Raw genomic sequence first — 27,293 nt, forward strand, 5'->3', positions numbered from 1 at the left:
TTTACACCGATCCGCTAGAGGCGGATCGTGACAGTTTCCTGAACATTAACATCATTGCTGCCTACTCAAGTCATCATTTAGTGTCACATGCCTCAGTTTTTGTTACATTTTTATTTACCTCCACTCTCCAGTGTACCCCTATTCCCTAGTGACTCTTGTTCTGAAAAGTCTCTGTGTTCACTACTTATATTCCCCTTCATCTCTTGTCTATAAAGGATAAATTCATGGGTAAACAACAGAAAAGTGGAAGTAGGAGCAACCCTGCAAGGACCAGAGATACCAAGTCTACAGGTCCACACTCTACGAGCCTTATATTCCCTCCAGTAAGAGAGGACATCCTTCAGGATATCCCTGACAAGTCACAATACAGTGCATCTTCAATATCTTTAATCACAAGAGATTTCGGATCTCTTATCTTATTGGATAAAAAATTGGCAGCCCTGAAGCAGGCCATTGAATCTACTGTAATCCAACTAAAAGAACAATGAGCATGATTTGACGAAATGGAACAATGCATCTTTAATCTAGAATATGGGTCTTCAAACTGTGGCCCTCCAGATGTTGTGAAACTACAAATCCCAGCATGCCTTGCTACAGTTTTGCTATAAGGGAGTGTTAAAACTGTGGCAAGGCATGCTGGGATTTGTAGTTTCATAACATCTGGAGGGCCACAGTTTGAAGACCCATGATCTAGAAGTAAAGGACAACCTGTTTATGGCAACAACTACCATTGCCTCCCAGGAGGCGTCGCTAGTAGCGGTTCATGATAAATTGGAAGAACTTGAAAAGAGGAACATACGTAATAACCTCTAATACACCCATCAAACTTAAAAAAAGTATTAAGGTGGCCATACATCAGAAAGACCAGTCTTCATGATTGTGCCCAATTTCCCCTTAACTCCCCATCAGTCCTTGGTGGTTTTTGGACACACAATGTACTCACAATCTGTTATACAATCTGTTATACAATCCGTCATACAATCCATCTGCTGCATGATTGTATGATTAAAGCTTCATTTAAATAGGGGGCTGGCCTACTAGGATCAAAAGGATAGGAGCAACTACCAATCTGCTCACATCTGCTGTGTTATGCCATTATTAAATAGCCCTAATGCAGCAATGCTCTGAAAACTGTTTTCAGAGTAGAGACAGAATTGTGCAAAAGGACGTCCACCGCTGTTTTCAGCCTCCCACCCATCTATCACTGGAAACTTCAGCGGCTCCAAGCATCTTCACTGTTATGGGCTGCTCGGAAGCTGCACCTCTCTTCTCTGCTAGTTAGGGAGGGAGTGTCACATGACTCTGGTTGTATGAGCCATCTAAAGACAAATTGCTTAAAAGCACATGCAATCGGCTCCCAATCCCAGATCAGAGGACCAATCCTCCAATCTCCCGGAGCCGGCATTGTATGATTGTGTGCACACGATGTGCACACAATCTGTATACAATCCATTTTACAATCCATTGAGATTGTATGATTGGGTGCAATGTCTTTCTGATGTATGGCCACCTACAGCATCTGAGACATCTTAAACCTGATGTCGCTGTGCTTCAGGAAACACACTGGAAAGAGGGAGATCCTAATGTACTTAAAAACAACTGGTTCTCAAATGATATGTCCGCTTCCTTTACTGCCAAACAAATGGGAATGTTATACTTTAGATTAAGAGGGACGGTTCATTTTTGTAAAATATGCTTGGATGGGGAGTTATTTACTATTGCATCTCTATATGCCCCCATTAGTCCTTATTCAGCCCTTTTCACAGATATTTATGTCCAATTACAGGAGTCGGTCGAAGGTCATGTAGAGTTAGGAAGTGATTTTAATACTTAACACTTAATCCTATGCTTGACAAATTCAATAAGATCTCATGAACCACGCCCCTGCCAGCTCTTAAATTAATAGTTGACACATTACAACCATGGAGGCATCAACACCCACTAGATAGTGAATACACGTTCTACTCTCACACATATCATTCTTCTTCAAGAATAGATTTTTGGTTTATATCCACATCTTTATAGTTTATGTCACTCAAAAATTGAGACTATAGCAATTTCAGATCACACTCAAACGTGGTTCACTTTGTCACTCCCTTCTCCTAAAAGATGCTCCTCTAGTTGGAGGTTTCCTTCGTACCTATCTGAGTCTCCAGATTTTAAATGCTCCCTGGAGTGGAGGATGTGTGTGGATGATAATATCCCACACAGTGATAATATTAACATATTTTGGTCTGCTTCTAAACCTGTAATTCGAGGCCACATCATTGCTTATGTAGTGGCTAAATGTAAGATTATTCTTGATAGATTTAGGGATTTTAGTACAGCTGTATCTACAGTTTATTCCAATATATTGCTTAATGACACCCCTGCAACATGTCAGTCATATACGGACGGTAAGGCTTTTTATGATGCCATGTATTGAAAAGGCACAATACTCTTTAGATTATAAAAAAAAAATCGCTATTTCCATTGGGGCAATAAAATGGGTAAATTGCTCAATCTGTAGTCAAAAGTCTACAAAAGTCAATGTCCCTTGACACATGTCCCTCGCATTGTATCGGATAGTGGTGTTATGACCACGATGTCTGATATAGCTGATACCTTCCTTAAATACTACACAAGGATATACACAGCGCCACCGGACAATCCGTCTTTGGGAATGGATTTTGTGCGGAAAGCTTGTGCTCCTGTATTATCTCAATCTGAAAATGAAGCTTTGATAGCTTCCATTTCCAAACAGGAAATTTAGACTACCATAAGTAAATTGTCCAAAGGCAAAGCCCCTGGACCTGATGGACTGAATGCGGACTATTACAGGTCGAGTATCCCGTATCCGAATATCCGTTATCCGAATTATTCCGAAATACGGACATTCCAGAAAGTGAAAAATTTTTTTTTTTTTGCTAAAAACTCACTGGGGACATATGTAACAGCATCACTGGGGACATGATATGTAACTGGCACTATATATGTGCAAGACAATGATTGCTTGGCATTCAAATTCAGTGCTGAGATAGTACACACATTTTGTTTCAGGTTTTGAATTCTTGTTTTTTGAACAATTAAAATATATTTGTGTGTATTTTATGTGGTAATAAAATATATTTGTGTGTATATTATGTGTTTATACAGCATAAATGCAAGATACTTCAAAATACATCATTGAAATATTACAATATTCCGAAATACGGAATAATCCGTTATCCAAAATTCTCCTGGTCCCGAGCATTTTGGATAAGGGATACTCAACCTGTATAAACTTTTATCTGCACATTTGACACCTCACCTTCAATCATTATTTAATTCCATTTTATCAGTCATTTTAGCAGACTTTAACCAAGCCAGGATTATTATTTACCTAAACCAGGTAAAGATCACACCCTATTTACTTCATATCGTCCAATTTCCCTTTTGAACCAAGATCTCAAACTACTGACTACCATTATATCACATCGTTTGCAATTAATTCTACCAAAAATCCTACACGCTTTCCAGACAGGTTTTGTAATGGGTCGATCTACTGTACATAATATACTGTAGGCCAAGTCATTGCAGCACTTACACAGTCTTCATTCCTTTCCGATGGTAATATGCTTCTTGTTAGTTGCAATTAGGGATGCCAATCCCGGGGCATTTTTTCAATCCCGGGATCCGGGATTGAAAAATGCTCAATCCCGGGATTCCCGGGATCCCGGGATTGGCATCCCTAGTCAGGTGTGACTGATTCATTAATATTTAAAATATAATTGTTATGAGGATTTATGATAAATTAAAGATACATTTGCTGTATATTTGTGGATACCCACCCCCACACCGGCCGACCCGCACATTTACTTACATTAGCGGGCGGCCGGCCGGGAGTGGGTTCGGAGGTGCACGGTGCCTCCAGGCTCGTGCACCTCCTTCTTAGCAGGCAGGGCAGGCCGGAACGAAGAGGCAGGGCAGGCCGGAAAGGAGGCGGGTGGGCGCGCGTGCTGAGGAGACGAGAGGGGGCGGGCACAGGAAAAGGCTGCACGCAGAGGTCAGGATTAGGGAGCCGGGCAGCGTCTGAGCGAGTGCTCAGACGCTGCCCGGCATTAGACTGCGCATGCGCAGTCTAATCCCGAAATCCCGGGATTGGATATTCCAATCCCGGGATTTAAATCCCGCACTTTTTGAGGCCAAATCCCGGGATCCCGCCGATCCCGATCCCGGGATTGCCCACCCTAGTTGCAATGTGGATAAAGCATTCTACCGGGTTTCTTGGCCTCACATGCTCCGTGTGTGACATTCACAGAATTTTGGGGTGGGATTTATAACACTGTTCCGTATGTTGTATTCCTCCCCCAAAGCTTATCTTACGATTAATGGTTTAAGCCTGTCTTCATTTACCCTATGTAGAGGCACCTGTCAGGGTTGCCCTTTATCATCTTTATTATTTGATCTAGCGGTAAATTTTTTGATAAGTCTTTTTAATTCTTGTGAATCTTGGCAGGTATTACTATAGGATCTCATCTTCTTTTATATTTTCAGAACCTACAAGAAGCTTTTCCGGCTATGTTACAATTGTTCTCTGATTTTGAAAAGATTTCTGGCTTCTTGATTAATTATTCTAAAACTAAAGCACTAGCATTTTATAAGAAGGCCACTCTTGGTTGGGGGATAACTTTCCATTGTTATGGGATAACTCTTCTCTAACATACTTAGGACTTATTCCTAAAAACATGACAAATCTGTATGCAACTAATTTCCCATCTTTAATGCCCGTGTCTCATCAGATTTTCATTCTTGGCATTGTCTACCATTATCATATATAGGTAGGTGTCACCTTGTAAACATGATCTCCTTCCAAATTTATATCAGATTACATTTATTATATTATTGATATCTCCACCTTAACTGTTACGGCACCAGTATATTGCAAAAACTGTGTGGTGCCTTAAAAATATATACAGATTTTTGTATTCCAAAAATGTAATATCTTTTAAAAGATTCATACTGGTGCCAATGTGAATATTTGTAAGAATTAGTACTTTTAAAAGAATGATAAACCAGATTGATTTAGATGATGGCCGTAGGGTAGGACTAAGACTAACTGGTCATATGTAGGACTTAGGCTACGCCATAGAGTGTTCAGTCTAGTATTTTTCTCCTACCTAGATTTCATGATCACCTGGTCAAGCAGCACCTTAAAGTTTTTTTTTCTATCGTTTATAGAACTAAGGAACCACGACTGGCGCTCCTCTAGATACTTTACTGTTCATGGCTCATTCACTAAAAATAGTAGAAGGTCTCCAAGGGTTGCAGGGACCCTTTATTACCGTCCTGGTTAGAACACAAAATATTACTGCCATCTTCCTACTCAACAAATGATGGATTTGATAAATGCATAATTCAGAGCATGAGAACAGTTATTTAATGAAATATAGAATGCTCTCCTTGAATCATATAGGTCTCATATGAATTCTACAAAAAAGACAATAAATATAAAGCATTCATCTATGAATAATATTCACTTCAATACAGGAGGCTACTTTGCAACACAGCTTGATAAAGGATTAAACCCATGCACATGCACTATAAAACTGTTGTCCAACTGCAGGACCATTCTTATTAATTGTATTGCTTGTTAGTCTAGACTTCTAAAGAAAGCTTTATCAGTATTAAATATTTTCAGAACAATAAGGCTCCTCCTCAAAGGACTGGAAGATTATATACAGTTACTAACAGTATACTACAAATACCAGCTTCATGAATAATCTCATAATTGGGACACTGCTTTTCTAGAAGAAATACTGAAATAAGTGCCCATACACTTGTGAGATATTGCATGCAATCATTTGATTTCGACCACATCTGGACAATAAATCAAATGATTGTATGCATAAAATGTGTACCATTCGACCCGATGCGCGGACACACCGGTGGAATGTCGGTGGAATGTGCTGCACATAATATTTATGTGGATTTTAACCACATGCGATGCTCGAATGCAATTCGCTGGTGGGGGGCAGAGGGAATGCTTTTTCAGTGCATGGGGAGAGGGGGCTAGAGGGACCGCTGTTGGCCTGGGAGACGGTGGGCAGAGGGCGTTATTGTAGCTGTTGCGCTAGCGGGCGGCGAAGGTCAGTCAGCGTTGACGGCAGAAGTGTTTAACACATTGGGAAGACCTCTGATTGGCTGAGATAGCACAGCCAATCAGAGGGCTTCCCAGTGTTTTAACACTTCTGCGGCCACCGCTGACCTCCGCCACCCGCTATCGCTACTATGGTGGCAGAATTGTTTAAACACTGGGCTGAGCCAATCAGAGCACGACAGAGCACCATTAGCACCACAAGATGCGATCGGGTTCGATGGACATCACACTTCGATGTCGCATCAAATCTGATCACACAAGTGTATGAGCAGCATTACACTTTATGCAGAACTGGCCTGAACCTACTGGCTTACCTATTTGAGCGTAAGGGGTGAACACACGCTTCAATTCAATTTAGAATTTTTTTAATCGAATGGTTTTTAAGATTCAATGCGCGCTCCTGTTTTTGCTATGTTGAAAAGAAAAATAGACTGTGCAGGCAAGGAAATATCGAATTCGATCGAGTAAATCGAATGTGTACACTGTGCACGTCGAAACCGATATGATATGCAAAAGTGTCGATCGAATATGAAATCGAATGGAAAGCAAAGGCCAAATCGAAAGGGGGTGGAATTGGGGAAATTGAAAGCAAATGAGATTGAAAGTAAATCGATGCGTGTGTTTAGAGTCAGCCACTCTTCCCTGCCCTTATAGGCAGTGAAACTGGTGCAAGATCATTGGCAGAAACACAGCACTTGTTTTCCCTAAAAACATTGTAGGAGACATTGTGAAGATAAAAGACGGGGAGAGGCGATGGACTACGGGCGCCGCTGGCTGAGCTAACAGGCGACCCAGGCAACAGTGAGCGCTGAGCTGGTCCCACTCCATGCATATCTAATGAGCATGGATCCAGCGCAGTGCATATTTATTGAACGGGTCCCCGCCCTGTGCATATGTAATGAGAAGGACCAGCTCATTACATAGGCACAGTGTGGGGACCCGCTCATTCAATATGTACTGCACTGGGTCCCCGCTCATTAGATATGTACAGGGCGGGACCAGCTGCTCAGCGCTCACTGCTGCCTGGGTCGCTTGTCAGTTCATCCAGCAGTGTCCACCACAGACTACGCAGAGCCTGTCACATATGTAGCTACGCCACTGATGGTAACTGTATAGCATTATGATTTCTCTAGTCTTCTACAAACACACATTGATGCTGATAAATGATTGATTGTATGGCTGATTTCATGAAGTCAACAGGGATTAAAACTTTTACAGCATGGTTCATAAATCCATTGCTTAAACCTACAGCGTAACCTATCTGTCACTTAGACAAGCACAGATTTTAAATAGCAGTGCAGTACTTTAGAGTATGCCATTATAAGTAGCCCATAACTTAAAATACCTTTACATTATATTAAACCAAAACCTTATCTAAAATAATTTGAGACGACACTAAATAAATCACGCGTACAAGAAATAACCACACTGACACCAAGGGTTAAATTTAAAAAGGTCAGAGGAATATTTATTGAGACCTTGAAAGCTAACTAAGAAATTTGGGTTTAAATTTGGATTTTGAGTCCCTAACTTTTAAACTAAAGGTTGGAGGATGGCAAAGACTAAGCCGCTACCAACACGCCAGCCCAGTCAACTTGATATACGTAAAAACACTGCAGGAGGGGCTCACCACCGCCTCCTGCTGACACAACCTGCATCGTGAGGGTCTCACCACCCCTTAACCTGGCTGAGCCCTTAGCGGACGGTCCCGCAGGGGAACGCCCCCTGTCCACCCGCACGGGAAGGACCACCCGCCGTCCTACGAAAGGGATGGTGCCCCACGATGACCGCTTGTGCCCCCCTTTGACCGCTGGCTGGTAGCGACTTCCCGCCATGCTGGCTGGAAAGCCACAAAATTTAAATTCTTTGCAGAAACGCTTCTGCAAAAACACCAAAAAATTGCTCACTGGGATAACCATCCCGCTAGTGAGCCCGCTCTTGGGGAGGGAGGGCTTCCAAACTGGAAAGAGAAGGGTGAGGTCACATGATCATCTGCCCTATATAACCTTTACCTAGCTACTCCCACTAGTCCCTGATAGGTTCCTGCCTGATCCCAGCTTGTATCCAGGCAGGAAAACCCCTGGCTAAGTTTTTTCAACTCTTGAACTTTATATGACCTAAGTCAGGGCTCTTATATGTGTTCAGGCTTATGCAGCCTTCACACAGTTTTAAGTAGCCCATAACTTAAAATACCTTTACATTATATTAAACCAAAACCTTATCTAAAATAATTTGAGACGACACTAAATAAATCACGCGTACAAGAAATAACCACACTGACACCAAGGGTTAAATTTAAAAAGGTCAGAGGAATATTTATTGAGACCTTGAAAGCTAACTAAGAAATTTGGGTTTAAATTTGGATTTTGAGTCCCTAACTTTTAAACTAAAGGTTGGAGGATGGCAAAGACTAAGCCGCTACCAACACGCCAGCCCAGTCAACTTGATATACGTAAAAACACTGCAGGAGGGGCTCACCACCGCCTCCTGCTGACACAACCTGCATCGTGAGGGTCTCACCACCCCTTAACCTGGCTGAGCCCTTAGCGGACGGTCCCGCAGGGGAACGCCCCCTGTCCACCCGCACGGGAAGGACCACCCGCCGTCCTACGAAAGGGATGGTGCCCCACGATGACCGCTTGTGCCCCCCTTTGACCGCTGGCTGGTAGCGACTTCCCGCCACCGCAAAGGTTAACTAACCGCAGCCGCCATCCCCAAAAGAAAAAACCTAACCAACCGGGAAGGAACCTATTTAACTATTCAAGCCCACAAACGGTAGATGTCCTCCAAAAACATGCAATTTCCCGCAGGGGAAAGATGCACCCCATCCTCTCTATAGTACCTCGCGTTATCCAGCACCAATGAAGGATGTCTTACAACACTACCCCCCATAGCTCTAACAAAGACTCCTATGGCAGAGTTAACCTTTTTTCTCGCCTTCTCAATGGCTGAGGTCCGTACAGCACCCCGCCAATGGAAACGAGGGATAATTTCCGACCAAACTATCCTCACCCCAGGCCAATGAGCCCGTACAGCCACCAAATCGGACTTGATACTTAGAATCAAGTCGATTCCTTTGACCATGCCCATATCATTGCCGCCCAGGTGGATGACCAACCATTGGGGGCGGCCCCAATTCCTCTCATGCCTGAGAAGTTCGTTCAAGAACTCACCCCAGCGCATGCCCCTCACACCTATCCACCTGACCGTTCTGTCTCCCAGATAATCATGTGACCTCCTGCCCATTGGGTGTCTCCCTGCCCAATAAATGAAAGAATGGCCAATGAGCCATATCTCTCCCGAGGATTCCATTGAAACTGAAAAAAGAAGAATCCTTACCGTCAGTAACTATATATATATATATATAACACAAAACTTTAAAATCAACCCATGTGAAGGAGAAAACTTAAAAAACCTCCCGTGGACCTTGGTTTGCCAATTGAATTAAGGCCCCCTCGGAGGAAAAAGTAAAAACAACCTTCACACCCACGATTTCTGAACGCTGTCGTTCAAAAACCGGGAGTAAACTGCGTTTTAGGGTTGGCGCAACAGGCGCAACTACAATTTATCTAATCTCACATAACCCTTATACGAATCGGACTTCCACCGACCCAGCGCCTGGATCGCCCCTGGGGACAACCCAGCTGCCGCAGCCTGTGTAGCCGACCCAATCCGAAAGGAATGGGTACCATACTCTTGAGGCGGGAGCCTCAACACATTCAAACATCGCTTCAAAACAGCAGCAAATTGAAATTTAGAAAGCGCAGTCTTATCATTATGAACTAAAAACTGCCCCCCAACTGCTACTGGTCGGATCCCCAAGTAAGCCCGCGCCAACTGCACCGGGCAAATCTCCACCTCGCCCTGCGCTTGCAGAATAACCCACTTACCTCTGCCAACCTGATCCGTCTTGGATCTAGTTAATCTGCAGCACACACTGCCGCTGCGCAGTTGAACTTCGCTGAAAAGTAACCCTGACTTACGATCCGTTCTGTTCTTGGCAACCAGTTCACTGACCCTGAAAGCCCCGAAAAATGCCAGAACAAAAGCGGTACGAAAAAGCAGTATCCCAACTTCTGCCAGGACCCTCACTAAGTCTTTTAACAAGGCCAAGTCAATAGGTCGCCTCACGTCTTTACCCACCGGAACTACTTTAGCCCAACCCTTCATTGCCTTCCTTAAGACAAAAGACCGTGTGGGATCCTCCAGACCCCCCATCCGCGAGTGGAAAGCAATGCCCGCAAGGGCAGCTGACATGGCCCCTTTTGCTCTCCCTGCCTGGAAATGCTCCCAGGCAAATATGCATAGCCTATCCTCCAAGGACTCACCTTCCTGACCATACCTGCTCAGAAAAGCCTGCCAATCCCTCCAAGCCGCGTCATAAGCCTTCTGCGTGGAAGGCGCCAAGGCATTTCTGGCCAATCCCACTATACCGGCTCGACAATCTGCCAGATATAAGGTGGGCAAGGTAAACCTACTTCCGCTGCATCTGGCACCAACTCCCTGAATCTAGCCCATTGAAAACGAGACAGGGCATCTGCTATGTTATTGTCGATGCCAGGAACGTGACAAGCCGAGAAGACCACATTGAAACGCAGACATTGCAGAACCAAATGCCTAAGTAACCGCAAAGCCAAAGGGCATGAGGTCCTTTGATTGTTGATGGTGTGCACAACGCCCATGTTGTCGCACCGAAAAACAACCTGCCTATCCGCTAACTCCCGAGCCCACAACTCCAGGGCTACCACGATCGGGAACAATTCCAACAGCAATAAATTCCTGGTGAAACCCCTGTCCACCCATGAGCTAGGCCACCCTTCCGCGCACCATTCCATCCCGAAGAAAGCCCCAAAGCCTACACTGCCTGATGCGTCAGTGAAAAGCTGCAACGCACTGTTATAGCAAGGAGGAGCTGGCCACAACACCACCCTGTTAAATGTCTCCAAAAAAGAAGCCCACGTCCTCAAATCCTCCCTGATCTCTTTGGACAAATACACCGAATGATGCTGCCTGGCAACTCCAGCGGTGGCCCTTTCCAACTTCCTGCTGAAGGCCCGACCCATGGGGATAACCCTGCATGCAAAGTTAAAACAACCCAACAAGGACTGGACTTGCTTCAACCTCACCTTCCTCCTTGCCAGGCAATCCTCTATAAGCCCTAACCATTTATGGACCTTGTTGGCTGGCAAACGACAACAACCCTCCCTTGTGTCAATTTCAATCCCAAGGTAACATAGACAGTGCGTGGGTCCCTCAGTCTTCCCCTCAGCTATGGGAACCCCCAACACCCCTAAAACCTGTTCCGTAGTATCCAACAATTTCTTGCACAAAGGACTACCCTCAGGGCCCACGAAGAGGAAATCATCAAGATAGTGGGCAATACCCTGACAACCCGAAGCTCTCTGAATGCACCAATGAAGAAAACAGCTAAACTTTTCAAAATACGCACAGGATATTGAGCAGCCCATAGGCAAGCACCTATCAACAAAAAACTCTCCCTTCAATTTAAAACCCAAAAACCGCAAGGAATCTGGGTGGACCGGAAGCAACCTGAATGCTGACTCAATATCCACTTTCGCCATCAATGCGTTCCGCCCACACTCCTGAACCAAAACAAGGGCCTCCTCGAACAACTGATACCTAACCCTGCAGAGCTCCTCAGGTATGGCATCGTTAACCGAGCCCCCATGAGGATGTGATAGATGCTGTATCAACCTAAATTTCCCGGGGGTGCTTTTGGGAACCACCCCCACCGGGGAAATACACAAACCCTGCAAAGGGGGAACGCTAAAAGGGCCACACATGCGCCCCAACCTAATTTCTGCCACAACTTTCTCCTTAACAATGTGGGGGAAATCCCTCGCAGACTTCAAATTCCTAGAAGCCACCACATGAACTGAACCCCTAATGGGCAACCGGAAACCACAACTGAAACCCTCCCATAAAAAACGAGCCGCCTCGGCATCGGGGTATCCCCTGAGCCACCTAACCAGCTCGGAAACCACTATCGGCGAATACGCCTTACTTGTGACTTCCACCGGCTTCCCCAGCGTCATTTGACTTCCCAGCTGGGGCTGCGGAGCAGTCCTTAGCTGCATGGTTGCCCCCACACACTCTGCATGAGTGTCGAAAACGACAGTTCGCCCCCCTGGCGCACTTGCCGTCATTATAAGCAAAACATTTGCCCTTTCCTGCTATCTTAGAGGCTGGAGATGCCGCCACCACTGTCTTCTTCGCCACCCCCTCCCCCGGGGGTTTGGTCTGTTGTGTAACCTCCAACCAGACCTCCACGTCCTTAAAGGCCATGGGCAACACGGAATTACCATCCTGTTTGCGACGAAACTTTTCGTCGTAGTCTCTCCAGGAGTAACCCTTTGTTCTCAAGTACATTTCATGTACCAAAAACAAATACTTAACTACATTTGGGTATTCGGCCGGCCTGGTCTCCGCATAGCAGGCCGCAAAAACCAGAAAACCCCTTAACCATTGATGAAAGTTCCTAAAGGAGTTTTCACCAATACCATCCGCCTTCTTTGCCTTCTCAAAGGCCTGTCGCATGTCCTCCGTAAGGGTGAACATGTCAACATACTTCCCTTTCTTAATCTTTTCCCTCATCCTCTTACGGAGCCCCCTAGTAACTGCTGTATTGGCACAATGCACCATTTCAGTAAACAAAGGGGGATCCGTGGAAGGAGGTGCAGCGCTCGCAACCTTATCCTTATTTGTTGCCTTCGCCACATGACGCGCAATGAGCCTGGCCAGCTTACGCGGGCGACGCGGGGAATCCGACCCCACGCTGGTGCTATCACTATCTGATGAATCACATGTTGAATAAGTGACTGTGCACTCACCAGCCCCGGACGTCCCTGGAACTTCGTCGGCCGCAACGGCCAACCTGGAACCTGCTGCTGTTGATCCCGCAGTCGTCCTCGACTCCTCTCTGTCCTCCCGACTTCTTCTTCTGGAAACCACCGATGATGCCAAGACACTTGTTTCCTGTGAACATACAACTGGGCGGGGGGAAGAAGACAACAAATCGCCCCCACCTCCCGTCTCCGCCGGCGCATCCACCGGTGGGGGAGGTGGAGCTGACACCGTGGCACTGGGTGGAGGGCCCCTAGGCAACGGGGGAACTCCCAATGGAGGAAAAACCCTTTGAGCCCCAAAAACATTACCACTGACCTGAGACAATACTCCCCCCTGCCCCCTTGGTGACGACCAAAGCCCCTGGGGACCAAAACTCTGATCCCAACCATAACCAGCGGAGCTATGCGGACTGTACCCCTGTGACCCCGTGGACCAAAGAAGGGGCTGACTGGTAGGCGCACCGTGGAAACCCGCGGAGAACTGCGGCCCCGCCGCCGGGACCGCCTGATGCCTCCAAGGTGCAATCTGTGGCCACGCCCCATAACCCCCTCCCCCCAAATGCGCCTGAAAATACGGGGACCCCGCAGGGGGCCACTGCCCGGGAAAGCCCCCCCCGGGGGAAAACTGCCCCAGGAAACCCGAATGGGTCCCCTGCCAAGATGGTGTTGACAATCCCCCCCCCCACGATGACGTGGCCTGCGCCCCTAGAGAGGGACCCTGCAAATGCACCGAAGCCGCTACCGAGCTACTGGAGTATACCATGTGCCCCACACCCCCCGTGCCAATGGGCATGCCTGCTGAAAACCCCACAGGATTCCAATTCTGACTGACTCCCAGACCCCTCCCTGCGGGGCCCCTGGGATTTGGCCCTAAATCAGGGGGGGGCATGCTAAAACCTCCCAGGCCAGTACTAACTGCTGGCCTGGGTACAAACATCCCAGAGCCCGCAGCAGCTGCTGCTGCAGACTCTCCTCTCTCCCCTGCAAAAACAAAACCCCCCAACCTGCTGTGGGAAACACTGTCGCCCCATGGGTCCACTCCTCCCCCCTCCCCCCTGCCCCCTGTTCCGTTTATAGCACTGGGAACGCTGCCAGCGTTCCCCATCAGGCCTCCCCCCGCAAGGGAGGAAACCCCATTCATATCATTTAATGCAGGGACAGGCCGCGCGTCCTCCGACGCTGCGACCTGTACTATTATGCTGGGAGCCGCCGGGATGCCCGGCTCCGGCATTGATGACGCTGTGATCGCGTCAGCCGGCGCCGGGGCCTGTCCCTCTCCCGGCGACCCCCCGCCCGCCGTCACAGCAGGCGCGAGCCCCGCGCCAGCCGGCGCCAGGGCTCGCGACACCCCTTCCACCCCGCCGCCCGCTTGAAGCTCCGGAACGGGTCTCGCGCCAGCCGGCGCTGTGACCCGTTCCGTCACCTGAAGCCCGCCCGCTGCCTGAGAGTCAGCGGTGACCTCAGGCGCCGGGTGGGAAGCCTCCAGCGTCGCGTCCACGACGGACGCGACCTGAGGCAAGGGGGGCACAAACACATCCGTCGAGGGACCCGGTAGGGCCCGGACCTCGACGGGTGCACTCTCTCCCGGCTCGCCTATTAAGGCAGCCGCAAGCACAACCCCCGGTAGAGCGCTGACCACGCTCACCGGGGATAACTGCCTGTGTGAGGGCGGAATAAGCCCTGCCACTAGGCTCCCCTCAGGAGAGCCAGCGGCAACAGAGGCCTCCTGAGCCCCAACTACCCTCACCCGTGGACGGCGGTACCCCGCCGCAGATAACGGCCGGGCCGCATCCACAAGGCGGCGGGGAGGGGGGGCAGAGCGTCTGGGACGGGGCATAGTTCAAATAGTTCAAATATGAAGCCAAATTGTAAAGAAGAAAAAGATCTCTTACCTCAGATCCTGCACAGGACTGCAGCACTTCCAAACTGGAAAGAGAAGGGTGAGGTCACATGATCATCTGCCCTATATAACCTTTACCTAGCTACTCCCACTAGTCCCTGATAGGTTCCTGCCTGATCCCAGCTTGTATCCAGGCAGGAAAACCCCTGGCTAAGTTTTTTCAACTCTTGAACTTTATATGACCTAAGTCAGGGCTCTTATATGTGTTCAGGCTTATGCAGCCTTCACACAGTTTATATATTTGCCAAACACACAGAAATATTTTTCCTGCAAACTGCTGGAGACTGATGTCAAATGAATAATGAGGGTCAGCACAGCAGTTACATATAGTGCAGACAGTTCTGCATTTACAAACATTCACAGTACTTTACAACAATGCTAAATGTAACCATGAACATTCACCTCAATATAATACATTCTTTATTTATAAACCATGAAAACACTCATGTGACGTGCTTCCTAATATGAAAGATTAATTTCAATGTATTTTTTTTGTTTATGCCATGCAATCAGTGGTGTAACTAGGTGCCACAGTGCCCAAAGCAAGGGCATGTTTTGCGCCCCCCCCCCTCCCCAATTTGTAGTATGCTCTTGCACTGCGAAAAGGGGGCGTGGCCTAACATTATACCACACACCGTAATGCCCATTGCACATTTTGTCAAACTTTGTAATACCCATTACACATAAAGCCACATGCATCAATTTAGCATCAATAGGGTTATCCATGTGAGGGATGATTTAAAGTTATTAAGTCAGTTACTAGGGGAGGATGAAGAGTAACAAATGCTCTATCCCTTTTATATAGGCCTGACACCTCTGGTAACCATTGTGACCACAGTCCGGTATTGGCAGGACTTATGATCTGTGGATGGTAGTTAATTTAATTACCTGCTGTATGCCAGCGAATTCTGTGGTGCTGGCTGAGTATTATTAAATTAAATGATTGCACTGGGTGCTAGTAAACACTGAGCCAGAGATGGTTATTAAAAGAACCGAACACTGCCATGAGGACAGTAAAGAAGCAGAGAGTGCTTTGCAATGGACTTTGAAGTGTGACGTGCTGTGAGTTGGACATTGAAGGGAGGAGGGAGTGTTGAGAGGTGAACAGTGAAGGTAGGAGTGCTGCGAGGTGGACTGTGAGTGATGTAAAATCGGCAGATGAGCAGAAGGCTCTCGGTGGTGTGTGTGCTTACCGCTCTGGAGAGTTCCTGAGGCAGGGTAACTCATGTCCCGGCATCTATAGCAGTGCGGGCGGCAGCGCTAGCAGGGTTTTGGGTGCTAGGAGCACTAGGTGATAGAGAACAAAACTAAATAAAAGTAAATAATAAAAAGTAAAGGTACTTATGTAGTATCTGGGCTGCCGATTTTTTGATTGTATGCCTTAAGTTAAGGCATACAATCAGATGCGATGCGATATCGCATCGCATCGCATACGACCATATCGCATGCGATGCGATGCGATGACCCGATTTTTCCATAGGATTCAATGTTAAAATGGATATAAACCTGGATATAAACCTGTGGTGAGCGTAGCGAGCCACCGAGCCCGAAGCGTGGCGAGCGAAGCGAGCCCCGCTAGGGGACGGTATTCTGTGTCCGCTCGCTACGCTTCGGGCTCGGTGGCTCGCTACGCTTGCCACAGGTTTATATCCAACTCCATGCCCACTTGGATAGTAGGGGTATGAAAAGGACCCCTTTTCCCATTGAATTCCATGTTGAAATGGACTCAGTCCATTTTAACATTGAATCCTATGGAAAAATCGGGTCCATCGCATCGCATCGCATCGCATGCGATATGGTCGGGTGCGATGTGATGCGATGGACCCGATTTCAAAATCGGCAGCCCAGTTACTACATAAGTACCAAAGTAAATAAATAAAAAATAAATATAACAAATAAAAAATATATAAATAAAAATAAAATGAACAAATAAAAATAATATTGTTATAAATAATAAAAGAAAAATACCAGTATACAAAAGAATGTGACCTGAGAAACTAAAAGTTAGTTTGCAATGCTTACACTCCTCTGGAGTGGTGGAGTGTCCGACCCCTAACTTTCCCTGCTATGCGGCTAAGTTACGCAGTCCGTTCTCCAGTCCTGGAGATTCACAGCGGGGATTCGAGAGTGTCTTCTGCCGGAGACTGTACTAGTGGGGCAACTTAGGCTGCAGGGGAACATTATGTATAGGCTGCGGGTGTAGGGGAAGGCCAGGGTTAGGCTGTGGGACTAGGTTAAGACACTTCAAAGGGGGGGGGGGTAGGTTTAGAAAGTGTGTTGCGTGGGTTAGGTTTATGCACTAGTGGGGATGGGAAGGGTTAGGCTGATGCAAGGGAGGGTTAGGAGGGGTAGGGGAAGATGGTAAGGGTGCTACAGAACCCGTGTCATGATTCTCAGTTTCAGGATGGCGGGGTCAGTCTTTTGACCGCCAGCATTCTAAAAGCCAGGATATCATAGGTATCCCGTCATACACTGCCTTCCTCACTCATACACTGCCTTCCTCATACATACATACATACATACATACATGCATACATACATACATACTGTACATACATATGCCACCCACATACACTGCCTTCCTTATACATACAACATACATACACGGGACTATGTAAAAACCGGACCGGACTAGACTCTGGACTGCCGGACAGGACATCAAAATCTGCAGTCCGGAGCTTATAGGGTCCGGGGGGTGTCCTGTTGGGGGGTGTCTTGTCCAGGGGGGTCCCTGTGATAGCTATCATCAGGGACATGGGGAAGGGGAGATTACAGCCTCCCCCTGTGGTCCGGACCGTCCGGTTTTTGCTACATGCCCGGACCATACAGGGAGACTTTATTATACCCCTCCTCCTCTACCTGGTGACAGGTGTCACAGGCAGCCCCCCAGGACAGGACACCCCCCGGACCGGACGCTACAAGCTCCAAAATGCAGAGTTTGATGTCTGGTCTGGCGGTCCGGGGGTTTTGTCCTGGTCCGGTTTTTACCCATACCCTACATACACTGCACTGCCTTCAACATACATACACTGCCTACCTCATACATCCATACACTGCCTCCCACATACATACACTGCACTGCCTTCAACATACAGTACATACACTGCCTACCTCATACATCCATACAGTGCCTCCCACATACATACAGAAAAACAGTACATACATCCTGTATATACGTCCATACATACACTGATTCCCACATCCATCAATCCATATATACATAAATATACTGACTCCATACATATACTGTATACCCCAAAGTCCCCCCCACTGCCACCCCTTAGTGCCAGGCAATCTTTGGGGAGTTACTTCAGGGAACCACTGGTCACAGAACCATAACAAACAAACAACAAAGGTCAGCTTACCGCTGCCTGTCTTAGTGCTGGCCTGGAGGTGCTTATGCTGCTGCCAGCTCCGGGCTCACAATGTTGCTGGCCTGGTGGTTGGCGCTGCTGCTGGGCGGGGACCCTGTTACTATCGCCAACACTATAGTGCTATTAGCGGGCAGCGCGCCGCTGATGTGTGTGGGGGTTGTGCGTCTCCTGTCACATCTTCCGCGCTATGCACCGTGCTGCTGCTGGGACTTGGCCCTGTACCTGCCGCTGGCACTATGGTGCTCCTAGCAGGCAGTGCGCTGCTGCTGGGCGGGTGCGGGGGGGGGGGGAGGGGGGAGTTGTGTCTCCATCACTTCCTCCTTTGGCGGTATGCGGCTGCCGGGTGTGGGCCCTGTCACTGCCGCCCGTGCTATAGTCAGCCGCTGGCAGTCGGCTTCTGCTGCAGCGAACTTCCTGGGGGTAGAGCAGGTCGGGGGAGCCGGTGGCAGAGTGCACGGCTCCGGCGCCAGGTGACATTACCGCGCCTGGAGCGTGTGCTCCACCGGCTCCACCGTAGCTACGCCTCTGCATGCAATTGGTCCTATTGAGTGATATTTTTCAAAAGGAACGCTGCTCTTGAAATTCTCACCAACTATGACATCAGTCGCTCTTAAACTTTTGAGTGCCAATGTTGCTGTGAAAGAACCTCAAAATATCTGTTAAAAATGCCAGAGTTAATTTACTTAAATTTCAATTAACTGACTTGTCTGTATTTATATTTATTTATACTAAAAGAACAGTTGCTGTGAGTGATGCTGGCATTTTTAGCAGATATTTTGAGGATCGCTCACAGCAACTTTGTCTCTTACAGGGATAAAAATATGTCCTGAACCGAAATGTATAAATTCATTTTACGTAAGATATATCTTATTTTTATCTATCTAATCTATCTATCTATCTATCTAATCTAATATATATATACATATACATATATATATATATATATATATATATATATATATATAGACAGCACTTACCCAACCTTGCAGAAGGGAAGAAGACAGACCAGCACTCGTTTTAAAGAAGTATTTGTATTAGAAAGTGTTCACAGCAATGCTGTGAACACTTTCTAATACCGGTACAAATACTTCTTTAAAACGAGTGCTGGTCTGTCTTCTTCCCTTCTGCAAGGTTGGGTAAGTGCTGTCTCTATCATTTGCTGTGTCTGGACCCTGCACCACCATTGCTATATGACTTTTTGAGTGCCGTTTTGAAAAAAACCTTTTATATATATATATATATATATATATATATATATATATACACAGGCGTGCGCATGGGCGGTTAACGCAAAATTTTTAAAATGTAGCACAGTTAGCCGGCGGCGGTCAGGACAGTCTTACTTGCCTGCCGCCGCCGCCGCCCGCTGCCGATCTCCAACCTGGAAGCGATGGCCGGGACGTGGGCTGAGCAGCTCAGTGAGCTCCGTTCACATTAGCCCCCGGCCCCGCCTCTATAAACATCACACACAGACGTGGTGACGTCGCACCGCACACCCGTCCTCCTGCCCGCGGTCCCGTCCTCCTGCCCGCGCTCCCGCCGTCCTCCTGCTGCCTGAGAGAGCAAGCCCAGCAGCAGCACGCGCCCTGGGCTGGCAGCAGAGGCAGTGAATGATCCACTACCACCACGAGTAGGAGCCAGCCAGCGTGAGTGACCTGGCTGCCTGCAGTGTTCCTCCTAGGAGGAAGCAAGCTAGGATAGGTTTTTATTCATAAGTGAAAAATTAGCAATTAACCCCCTGAGCTAGCTTTTGCGTACTAACCCCGGAGGGGAGGGGAGGTGAGGTGAGGGGGGGGGGGGGTGTTTTTTTGCTGGGGCAGGACAAACCTACTAGGGCAGGTTTGTCCTGCCCCAGCAAAAAAACACCACCCCCCCCCCCCTCACCTCCCCTCCCCTCCGGGGTTAGTACGCAAAAGCTAGCTCGGTGATAGACACGCCCAGTGGGCGGTGATAGACACGCGTAGTAGGCGGTGATAGACACGCCCAGTGGGCGGTGATAGAAATGCCCCTCCAATTGTGCACCTACTAATAAAATGGGCTGCGCACGCCTATGTATATATATATATATATATATATATATATATATATATGGGGTGTAAACAGACAACTGGAGCAAAATGGTACTGCGCAAAACAATGAATGGGCTGCTGGTTATAAGGTCCAATCCCCAAAATCCGCCTTCCCAAATGACGGTGAATACGAAGCTATGGAGGTAAGTATCGCGAAGATACAGGTGGGGATCGGCCCTCACTACCAGCGCTCTCTCAGACGTATCTACCACACCTCCCTTAGGATGAAGTGGCGATCCTCTTCTCCGAATTAGATTTAGCCAGAGAATGGTGACCAGGGATCCTGTATCACACTTCAGATCCTCACCGATTCCATCCCATAGATGATATACCAGAAGGGAGAAGGATATAGTGCAATACCACTTATTTATTTAAGTACACATAATATGTATGTTATGTGTACTTAAATAAATAAGTGGTATTGCACTATATCCTTCTCTCTTCTTCCTTTGTGGTATATATTTCCCGTTGCACATTTGCCTTGGCCACATGACCAGAAGCTACAGTATATACATAATTTTCTGGATTCTTGGTTTGTGACTAATGTGTCCCACAAGACCATTTTGTCGATCCGTGATAAGCAGAACAGATACGGGGAGACCCAGTACAGAAATACTACTGCAGTATGGATGCAAATATGCTGTGATCTGACCTGTTTGCAGTAGAAATCTGCTTTGCTGCACATTTTGGCATTTTGCACAGATCCCAAGCTACACTGAAAGGTTTTTATAAATGTTAATAAAGGTAAACAGTTTGTTATTGGGATCTTGTTTGTACCTAAAGGTTTGAAACGTAATACTGGTGTGTTAATGACAGCTGTGAGCTACTGTAGGGGGGGTCTTTCCATTATACCAGCCTAATTGGTTTTGGGGTTTCAATGTCCCATTAACGGTATAAACTGAGTATTATCAGTTATTCACCCATGTTTTTATCTCATAGTCTCCCACGCAAAAGCAGCCGTTATAACTTAATGTATTCAGAAATAACCATTATGAAACTCTTTAGAACGTAAACAGCTTTTTTTTTACCACAATATACTGTAATAAATGCTTCCATTTCATCTAAGTTCAAATTATTACTTAAATAACAGAGTAAATATCAATATACAGAGTAAATATCAAGATACTGGGGGAAATTTACTAAAGGAAATTTGTAAAAAAAAAAAAAATAGGTGTAATAGTATCCAGAAATACACTTATTTTTGACATTTACTATTCTGAAAATACGGCAATTCGTATTCGTATTGATGTGCTATCAATACGAATACGAATTGCCGTATTTTCGGGATAGTAAATGTCAAAAATAAGTGTATTTCTGGATACAAATACACCTATTTTTTACAAATTTCCTTTAGTAAATTTGCCCCACTGTGTGAAGGGGTTCCCTGTTATAGTCACAGCATCCCAATCTATTATCACATAGTAGATCACTAGGTCAGAAAAATATTAGAGTTGATTTACTGTATACAACATTCACACTATTCACACTATTCACACTATTGGATTGCAATATGTTCCCTAGTATGTTCCTGAAAATATTTTTTCTTTTTTGTCATAATTGTGACAGAATGAAACTGTGTAGAGTGATGGCTTCTGGTTGAACTTGAGATCATACTCACGATATACAACTGCTACTTCCTCAATGGCTAATTAGCATTTGCCTCAAGGCGAGCTACAGTATAGGAAAAAGTGCTGATAACAGAGAGTTGGGCAACAGCAAAGATTAACACAAGAATGGCATGTTGTAGTTGTGGGGTTGTAGTTGTGGGGATTTTTGCAATTTAGTACAAAAGAACTGTATGATTTCTATAATTATCACTTTACTGCAGACTTCTTTGGCTGAACAGGCTTGTACCACAGGCACTGTCCCGACAAGAGCTTTTTGTTATAAAACACCCTGAGGCAATATGCAGAGATAAGGAATGGAGTAAGCTTCAATTCTTTTGTTAACTACTGTAGGCCCCTTAGATAGAAAAGATGAGGAACACAGAACCATATAAAAAAGCATTACGTAGGGTCCAATTGACCATATTCATAGAAGTATAATTGTTTATAGCTCTCCATGGAAGAATCAAATTAATTTCTAAAAACATTTGGCAATGAGAAGCCTTATAATACTGTTGGGATGTAGTCAAAAGGTTGACAATAACAAAGCCAACACTCATAATGTTGACACCATAATGTCAACAGTTATGATGGATACAATGTTAAAATGTCATCAGGCAACATGTGTACAAGGCCGAAAAATTGACTTTGCCGGAATTTCAATATTAGGGTTAGGCTGTGGGCAGGAGGGTTAGGTTATGGACAGGAGGGTATGGGCTAGGTTGCAGGGGAGGTTATTGTTAGGCTATGTGGGAGGGTAGGCTCTGGGTGACAGGGTTAAGGTTAGGATGTGGGGATAGGTTAGGGATTGGCTGTCCCAGGAGGTTAGGGTTAGGAGAGTGCAGAAGTACTTAATGGCCCAGTATCTGAGACCTGACCAGGAAGTGAGTCATGTGACCCCATAAAGCTTAGAAGATGCCGCTCCAGGAGGCAGCGAGTAACAGCTAGCCCAACAGGGACAATATTTTAACACTCTGACATGTCGACATTTCTTCACAGACACTACAGATATAGCCATACTCATTGGTGCTGAAATATATCCACTAGAGCCCACTTGGTGCAGCAAGTTGCAGTCGCGTCTCGGATACACTATGCTGTACACTGGCAAATGGTTTTCAAAGAGCTGCTGGTGTGACTTTAACGCATAAGTATGGCAGCGGGTGCATACCTTTTGTCAAGCATGTTGCATGTATAACATGGCAGACATTGAATAAAGCTTTATCTGTATGAGTGTTGGTGCATTGTACGCAACTTATTACTGCTACAGTCATATTGTCCATTTTCATCTCATTAAATCATACAAAAACATCCAAAAGCATGACTTTGTAAATACCTTTGTTAGGATAAAACAAATATAAAAAAAAAAAGCTATCCTTCCCACCCCATGAAGAAAGCCATACTGAAGAGATACTAGGGGTTATCCAGACCTGAGCCCTGCGATCAGATAGTCGCTGCCCTGCCAGAGTGAAAACCCACCCTTTGCAAGGCTAGGGAAATTGGCGATTATCTGCAAATCCATTCACAACCCACTCAGCATCAAATGATTTTCCCAGTGTGAGCAGTTTGTGCGCAAACCAGAACCTACTCTGCCTGTGCAATACAAACATGCTGATCTAGCCCAGAACTCATGTCACATACCCTCCCTCCCTGTCACATACCCTCCTTGAAAAGACTGGGCACATTGGCAGTTTCCCTGACACTCCCAGAAAATGTTCGGTTACAACCCCAAACATCGGCTTCCTGTCAATCTACTTGTGAATGGCTTGCGTTAAGAAAAGACGCAGCATTTTTTGGGTTGTTTAGTCTTGCGCATGCGCACTATGATCCGTATGCATGTGCAGTTGATCAATAATCGTCTGCCTTACGAAATCAGATCTGAATAACCGCCACTGTTTGCTAATAAGACATTATATAGAATGTGTAATAACCAACATTAAACCCAAGAAAATACAAACTGCTCTCCCGTTCAGACTTGGATAAGCTCAAACAGTGGGGAAGTTCTTTTTTTTTATCTGTTATGTTAATTGTGGTCTCTGAAGCATTACATGCATACAAGATTTATAATGGCGTAAAAGATGTATTAATCAAGTGTCTTATTAATTAATTCATTTACACACTGGAGCAAGGCCGGCGTATGAATGAATAAAGCTATGCAGTAATCTTCATTGATATCTGTTCATTTCAACTCGCAAATTCACACCAAGCAAAGCTTGTACCTTCACAGACACACAATACATACTGTCAGGCAAGTTTTATCATTCTGTGAGACACAATCATATATTAAGGTGGTTTCATAATATCCACTATTTACTTTATTTCCTTTTGCTAACTAATTAGCTTTCAAGGCAAGCATGCACCACCCAATATCCTTTGCAAGGCAAAACGCTTTAAATGCTAATAAGATCACAAAAGCCAAGCTAAATGTTAATCAAATGTATTAAATAAACAGTATTTCATGTAGACAGCTTTTCATCAAATCATTTCAGCATCCACAAGCAACCAGCATATGGCATTGCTATGCTATTTAGCATAACATACATTTATTATCATTCAATGCAAAACTATAATTCTAAATAGCAAAAACATCATTTTTTTTGTAAAATAATAATGATAATAGTATAATTATAAAGCAAGCAACTTACACATGAAAAAAGGCATTCTCTAACAAATAAGCAAGTAGTATAAATATAGAGCAAATAAAATAGTGCACTGCTACTTCATAATCATGCACAGATATAAAGTAGGTTAGTAGATATAAAGGTATAATAGATAGTCCAACTGAAATTCATCATGTCTTACCTCCAGAGCGAGATGCGGAAGATTGAGCTACAGTATGCAAGAGGCACCCTCTGTATTCCTAGGAAAGGAACATATCCAAGCTGCTTTTTCGTGTATAGCAGGAGGGGGATTAAGAGAGCGGCTTACTGAGGATGTGTCTGTGCACTCCTTTCTCTGGCTTTGTAGAAAGATGCTAGAACAGATGCAATCATACAGCATCTAACAGCATTACAGTATTCACCAACACATTTGCACAGAAACACCAGAAACTAATTGCACAGTATATCATCATGCCCAATAAACCCTGCTTGTTCTAGTATTTGTGCACATTATATAGCACAAAATATAATATGTTTTGAAAAAAGTCAAGCCACTGACATGTAGTGTTATCGCTGACCAGTATTCATAAATTTCAGGAGAGCCACCCAAAGAATGCTACATTTTAAAAATGCAGCATTCTATTTTAAGATGATCAATTGGAGATGTAAGCATCTGGCTTAATATTTGGCAAGTCAGCAAAAAGAGGAAATAAATAAACAAACTTATTCTGTAAGGAATTGAAAAAATGAAAAAGAAATAGTGGGGGTTTAGGAAGTGTTACCATAGCAACTGTGGTATATTATTTCCAAACCAGTATCAATACATTCCATCTCAAATTACAAGATAGTTTGATGCTATGAAGGAAGATTCCAAACAGAAAACGCTGTACAAAGCAGAATAATAATAAAAATAAGAACGAGCATTTTCCCGCATCTAAGCACCCGCGAGTATGTCTATTTTAGGTAAGAGAAACTAATTTCACAAAGACAGTCATGTCATCTAATATTGTTTAATATTATTTTACGCTGTACAGCAGTACCTTGAAGTCAGGCTCCGATACATAACTTGGGCAGAGTCTGCAGAAGAATGATCAGAACACAAATACCCCTTTCACATAGCAAATGCCAGGTTGCACCTGGGATTTGGACACAGGTATGTCCCGGCATTGACCCAGTGATGAGTAGCGCCCAAAGTGACCCAGTCAAGTCTCTGATATCACAAATGGGGTGAAGCGTCATCGGGGGGGGGGGGGGGGGGTGGAGTCAATGCTTGGACGTGGATGCTGTCTCCCCCCCAGAGTGTGAACGGGACCCCGGGTTCCCCGTTTACACTGCCCAGAAACCTGGTTCTGACCCAGGTAAAACCCTTCTATTAGCCCAGGTTCGTGGATTGCAATCCTAAGCTGTTATACAGTGGATTCAAACCTGTGCTTCTCTACATTGAGAACTCCTCCACTTTGGCATTTACTGTACTTTACTCCTCATTGGATATCACAGACAAAGTACCATAAAATACAATCTATCTTGGGCTCCATCCATTCCCTCCCTTAGACATCATTCACCTCTGTGCCCTGAGCAAAAAAATAACTCTCTTTCTTGCATAAATAAACTAAAATAGTGTATATTCCGCCTCTGAATTGCTGAAGGGTCATTGTTCATTTTAAATCGCAGGAACCTAGCTATTCCTCAGGACACATGTTATCACTTCCTCTACAAGGAATATTCACTTCAAAGGAGTCTCACTATGGGGTTTCCACACTTACACAATAGGAAAGAACTCTAACACCTTTCTATACAACTTCTTTCTTCTGAAATAATTGGCAGAACAAAACAAAAAAGAAAGTTAGTTTATTTATTAAGAACTTGTTTAAAATATACCCTCTGTATTAAAAAGAAGCAATTGGATACAGCAACAAGTGAGATAATTTAGACTCATTATTCCCAAACCCATTATCACTTCTGGATCACACAAATAAATAAAGAACAAAAAAAAAAAACCTGATATCTCTTCTCTATTCCTCAAAAGCAGTTCATACCTATAGTACTCTGACATTTATGACCCAGTGTACACACATACCTCCAACTTCATTTTTTCACTTTGCATACCATGTGCTATAAGGCCCTCGACTTCTATTCTTCAATCCCTTGTCAGTAAAAAAAAACACACTGGTGCAGTTGTGGGTAACGAGCAGTAAAAAAACCCTCTTTTACTCCTGTAATAACCGAAGCCCCTTGTCCAACAGTTCAACCCTAGCTTCAAAGAGGAAAAAAATAGAAGTTGTACCCAACAAACAGCCCAGTGCATGGAAAAACACAACTGTAAATGATCGCTTTGTGACTCCCATCCCCATTTACTTCCCGTAAAGAAATCTACAGGCCATTTGCTATTTCCAATCAGGTCCATCCTATGTAGGAAAATATGACTGGGGCAATACACCTGTCAAACTGGTGTCCTAAGATGAGCTCAGGGAGGACAGAAACCTCCCAAGGAGCAGAAGGGCATTCTCAACCCAAAATTGAACTGCAGGGAAGGTGGAGTGGCCATCTTCTTCCAAAAAAGCACTTAAACTTAGGGTCCACCCTATGAAAATTACTTAATCATTTCAGAGTAGTTTTCATTTACCTCCCCCTGGAAATGAAAAGATATTTCTATAAGAAGTTACAGACACTACGGTTCTGGAACATCAGAGATGGCTCATCCTTGGAGATTTCAATGCATTGGTTGATAATGATTTCTCCTGTGCACAGTGAATGGCCTAGGCTTC

The 27,293-nt window shown here is 45.3% G+C and overlaps 1 protein-coding gene across 2 annotated transcripts in view; it reads right to left on the bottom strand.

Annotated features, from left to right (window-relative positions):
* The window catches only part of MYRIP (myosin VIIA and Rab interacting protein), a 419,901-nt gene that overhangs the window by 136,558 nt on the left and 256,050 nt on the right, over nucleotides 1–27,293 (bottom strand). Inside the window, exon 1 of one of the 2 annotated variants that reach the window (XM_083188580.1) lies at nucleotides 12,970–13,461. The exons of the other annotated variant lie outside the window; for it this stretch is intronic. Coding sequence (XP_083044706.1) covers nucleotides 12,970–13,124 — 155 coding nt within the window. The 5' untranslated portion in view covers nucleotides 13,125–13,461. Of the gene's footprint in view, nucleotides 1–12,969; nucleotides 13,462–27,293 lie in introns of those variants that run through there. 2 annotated transcript variants of the gene reach the window in all.

The sequence above is a fragment of the Crinia signifera genome, chromosome 5, assembly GCF_055691185.1.
Source record: "Crinia signifera chromosome 5, ASM5569118v1, whole genome shotgun sequence".
NCBI classification, from domain to species: domain Eukaryota; kingdom Metazoa; phylum Chordata; class Amphibia; order Anura; family Myobatrachidae; genus Crinia; species Crinia signifera.